At 43.1% G+C, this 5,263-nt stretch overlaps 1 protein-coding gene across 1 annotated transcript; it reads right to left on the reverse strand.

The window, feature by feature from the left end:
* Nucleotides 1–1,733: 1,733 nt before the first annotated feature.
* LOC108700642 lies at nucleotides 1,734–3,665 on the reverse strand. Its single transcript, XM_018233827.2, has 2 exons — nucleotides 3,016–3,665; nucleotides 1,734–1,925 (listed from the first exon to the last, which is right to left on the reverse strand). Exons 1-2 carry the CDS (start codon nucleotides 3,643–3,645, stop codon nucleotides 1,845–1,847), a joined length of 711 nt encoding a protein of 236 aa, XP_018089316.1. The 5' UTR covers nucleotides 3,646–3,665; the 3' UTR covers nucleotides 1,734–1,844.
* Between the last annotated feature and the right edge of the window lie 1,598 nt (nucleotides 3,666–5,263).

Below are 5,263 nucleotides of genomic sequence, written 5' to 3' on the forward strand. Positions count from 1 at the left end.
CATTCATTACTATCTCTAAAGGCATTGGTTTCACCTCTCTGGACAAAATAGTAATAGTCCACCTGACACCCCAAGATCTCATTTTACTGGCATGGAAACTAAGAGGAAGTTCTTACAGGTCTTCGGGCAGCTAACTGATTTAGCACCAAACCTTGTTGAATAGCTTGAGGAGCAAACTAGGAGTCAAAACTGACTTGATGGCAATAATAAAAATAATACAGTTTGAAAAGTTTCATGATGACGCCATTCTTGTGCAGTTAGGCCATCCATTTTCCAGGCCCCATGGTGTCAGCAATACTTAGAAATGATTGACGTCATTCTGAGTTTATAATTATAAGTGTGGAGGTACTTGTCCAGAGTGCAATGTTAGGAGCAAGCGGTTGCTCAAGAGAACAAATTACTATTGCACTCAGGCCTCAGAAAGAAAGTTAGGCCATGGCCATCTAGTTAGATAGATAGTTCTTCATGGCTTTACTCTTTAAGTCACTGCTTGTTATTTCCACAGATTAAAAAGGAAAATGGAACTTTTGGAAATAACAATAAGTATCATTTTCTTTCCCTTTGCGAGAGAGAATACAATACTTGTTACACAACAGGTTAAATTCATGGAAATCATTTGCACGTAGGCAGCTTCTCCATGAATAATATTTTCTTCTTGGAAGCCTTCATATTAAGATAATTCACTTTTCGCCGAAAGACATTATGAGAAAACAAGAAGAATTCCATATTTGAATAAATGGGGATTTAGTGCGCTTCATCAGTAGATTCGCATTTCCAATTACGTCTTGCTAATGAGCACCCATCTGGTAATGGTGGAGCCCATGGGGCTGAAAGGAGCTACATTTGATTGCATTTTCTACTTCTACTTTTTTCCTCTGGAACCTCTAATATTTTCATCTTCTAACCCATCTTTTTAGTTATTTTTTTTTATCTTATTTAAAATATTTATTTTTTTGGGGAATTTTTGATCAAGGAACACCATGCCCAGGCAACATGAAACTCTGATTATCATCAAAAATCATGATGCAGATCCACTGGGTCATTGGTGTCACTAGAGACTAATGGGCCACAGGTAGAGGGTCACATTGGGCAGATCCGTTCTTTTGGTCCCCAAACTGTGAGGCCATTTCAAGTGGTGTAAAAATATATTACCTGTAAAGTGCTGTCTCCCATTCTGCCAGCAGAGGAAGCACGTGGTTTATGGGACACAATTCTGAACTTTCATGAACGAATGGATTAGTAACATGATAACCTTGCAGAAGAGATACTAATAAATAGTCATTGTACATCATGAAACAAAATCTGAATATCTGTGCATTTACAGAGCTCATAAATTCATCAGCTCCTGCATGTTAATGCTATTTAAATAAATTGAAACGGATCTTCTCTGGTAAAAGACAGCTGTATCTGGTTCTGGGTCCTATGATAAACAACAGTTTATAATAATAAGTAGTGAAGAATCTAATAAAATGTTCCCATGCATATTAAATGCTGTTATCTTGAACTGAAATAGAGCATATTTATAAATTATCTTGTATCCGATTGCCTTAATGGGGCTTTAAAGTACTGTGAGGCATAATTTATTGTGTGCCCAGAGAATTCCTTCTTTGTATATTTGTATTTATACATATGAAAGGAGGTGTCATATTGATTCCTATAAGGGTATAGCTTATTGTGTGTCTAGAACATTCCTTCTCTGTCTATTTGTATTTATACAAATGAGAGGAGGGAATTTTTGTTTATTAGATTAAAACAAATTACCGCACAGGTTACATTGGATCTTGCTGCACTCTTTACTGATGTGGCCCTGGACCCCACACAGCGCACACACCTTGTTCTCACAGTCACTGGCCAGATGGCGTTTGGAGCCGCACCTGAAGCACTGGCGAGGTTGCCAGGGTAGAAACAGGAACCTCTCTCCTTGCCTATGAAAGAAGAGTTGGGGAGATGTTTAGGGACATTATTCTGCACCTCCAACCTGACTTGTGCCCTGTACCCCACTACCCATAACTGCTCCTCATTGTAAATAAGAGTGAGTGGGGACAGCACCCTGCACTGACCATAATATCCTCCGGGGGGATAGATTGATTCTTAAAGAGGATAGTCACCACCGTTGTCTCTGGCCTGGTTATGGGAATGGGTCTAAACTCCTCACATTCCTGCAACCCTTCTTCTCCTCATACAGTGCCCAGAATTTCTTCAGTCCCTTAAATTTATTTAATTGCGGCAAATAAATCTTGTCCCAGGAAACTTTTCCGTCTCCCCATCCCACCTGATTCGCACATCCCTCCTTTTGAAAACTGGCCCTTCCAAAGTGCAACTTTGCTGTCCCTGATCAGTGAAGAGCTTTTTCCTCCCCCAGACACTGTGATCAGCCTGCTGTCCCCCAAAATTGGGCTGCATTACTTGATTCCCCCCATTCACCACAGCTCACACACCAGCCTGCACTCACTCTGTGCCTCCCCCAATCTCATCCGTACCACTGGCACCCTCCACTCGTGCCCCTCCCCTACTGTCACTCACCACACAGCTTACACTCATACTCTCAGCAACATGAGGTTCAAGTCCAGATTCTGTTCTGCCCTTAGGGGGCTCAGTGAGCTCAGGGTTCAAGTCCAGGATCATTTGTTTAACAGTCTGTGAAGTCAGTTGTCTCCCTCCACTCATTGTCTCAAATTGGCCTTTATTGTAGAAGTCTTCCCAGGGCTTGATTATGTCCCAGCAATGTCCTGTTTCAGCTCCTCCAGCTCTTTATTTAACTGGACCATTGTCCTTATGCCCTGGGCCCTGAATTCCCCACTAGTAAAGCCAGTGCTTTCTATCTGTCTCATTAATGTGACGTTCAGTTCCACCTTCCTCTTCTGCAGACTTTCCATAGCTTTAATGGCCTTAATGATTTAATCAGAGACCAACACACTCTCCCCTTGTGCTGCTTTAGGGGGGGGGGGCTGAATCTATATTCAGTTTAGCAAAGTCTCTAGCACTCTGGAACCCCAAAGAAATAGAATGTTTTACCTTGTCTGCAGGTACAGCACATTCATTCCCCCTCAGGGTTTCCTCAGCAATAGATTCTGCCAGTAGTTTGCAGTCCTCCTCCAGCTCTGCTGGCCCTCCAGCCTTTCCAGCAGCCATATTGGTTATGCAGCACAATCCCTCTGTGGCACTTTCTGGCTCATGGGCTCCCTTTGCTGGTCTGCTGCTGGAATCACTGCTGGGCTTGTTCTCCAAGGCCTCCCCAATGCTCAGACATGCTGCCTCCTCCATTATGGCTGCCTCCATGGCTAAAACAATGGCCAAGCTACTGTTTCCTTCCCCAGTGTCCTGACCAAATTCCCCGGCAGTAATGGCAGAAGTGCTCTCAGCTGAGACAGGCAGGGCTGTTACAGAGTCCATGGCTTGTGTTGGCCCTCCTGCTTCCCCTCCAGGTACTGTGCTGTTCCCATGCTTTGCACTTTCCTTCTTTCCTGCTGCAGACAAGGCCTTCACTTTCCTCTGCAAACTTTTCCTCTCACTTGGCTTCTTTGCTTCCAGAGACTTCATCTGAACTCTGGATTTAACTGCACGTTTGCCAGTACCCACACATGCTCCGGGGTTCTTAGCTTCAGCCTCCCTACACTTGGCAAGAAAAGCTGATTTTTTTCTCATTTAAGAGGCAAAAACAAAAATTTTTTAAAAGCAAAGCTTAGCAAGGACTAACCCTGAAATTTCTGTGGCAAATGGATCTCCCCCAGATAGGGTTGCCACCTTTTTTTTAAAAAAAACATTACCGGCCACTGGTGGGGGCGGAAAAGAAAGGGGCAGGCGTGACACAAAAGGGGCGGAGCCGATGAGGGGCGCCACAAAATGGGCGGGGCCACGGGGAGTAGCTTCACAAAAGGGGTGGCCCTGCCCGAAGCCGACGAAAATGTACGTTTTCATCGGCGGGCAGGGGATTTTGTAAATGGTATCACAAATTACCGGCAGCTACAGTGCCAGTAAATTTGTAATACCGGCCCCGGCCCTGGCAGGTGTTTTACCGGCCGGGTGGCAACCCTATCCCCAGACCCTCACGGGCCTGGGAAAACCACTACTCCAGCAGTAGCACTCTCACTAACTCCTCACAGTATGAGGATATAGCTTATTGTGTGCCCAGAACATTCCTTCTCTGTATATTTGTATTTATACATATGGGAGGAGGGAGGTGCCATATTGATTCCCTTAGACAGTACAGTATGAGGGTATAGCTTATTGTGTGCCCAGAACATTTCATGTTTGTATATTTGTATTTATACATATGGGAGGAGCGAGGTGCCATATTGATTCCCTTAGACAGTACAGTATGAGGGTATATCTTACTGTGTGCCCAGAACATTCCTTCTCTGTATATTAGTATTTATACATATGGGGGGGAGGTGCCATATTGATTCTTTTAGACAGTCCAGTATGATGGTATAGATTATTGTGTGCCCAGAACATTCCTTCTCTTTATATTTGTATTTATACATATGGGAGGAGGGAGGTGCCATATTGATTCCCTTAGACAGTACAGAATGAGGGTGTAGCATATTGTGTGCCCAGAACATTCCTTCTCTGTATATTTGTATTTATACATATGGGAGGAGGTGGTGTCATATTGTTTCCCTTAGACAATATAGTATGAAGGTATTGCTTAGTGTGCCCAGAACATTCCTTTTAGTCTGTGTATGCATATGACTTGACTCAGTAGAAGTACATTCGGAATTCCTTCAGCAAAACCTCTCTACATAGTTTTAATAATCTTTTGTTTCCCATATGAGAAATGATTTGGCTGAGATGTAAAGTTGAGCTATTTATCCTTTCGCTTGTAGCTTTTCCATATAATCCCAATCCTTTTAATGTCCTATTGGGTCTCAACCATGTTGTGTAGCCAGTATCCATGCCTCTTTGGTTGGTTTTCTCCTGAGGGCGTCCAGAAGCCAGGCGGTGCCTTAGGGTAAAATCAGCTTTAGGAAGTAAGAAATCTGATCTTAATATGTGATTCTTCCATCTTGGTACGTTGGCGCATAGCATACATTAGCGCAGAATCCATTAATTTTTAACCTATTAGCTCCCAATTAGGAAAAGTAATAATTTCTTCACTGCGGATCAGAGTCTTCTTTAAGAAAACCAAAGCTGCTATTTACATGGGTATAATCAAATATTTATAGATTCAATTAGTAGAGAGGTGGGGGACAAGGGGATCGTGTGTAACCTCGTTCATGTTAAACATAATAACACAGATACTGCACGAAACGAGTCTGTTTCA

Source organism: Xenopus laevis, chromosome 8S (genome assembly GCF_017654675.1).
Source record: "Xenopus laevis strain J_2021 chromosome 8S, Xenopus_laevis_v10.1, whole genome shotgun sequence".
Classification (NCBI taxonomy): Eukaryota; Metazoa; Chordata; class Amphibia; order Anura; family Pipidae; genus Xenopus; species Xenopus laevis.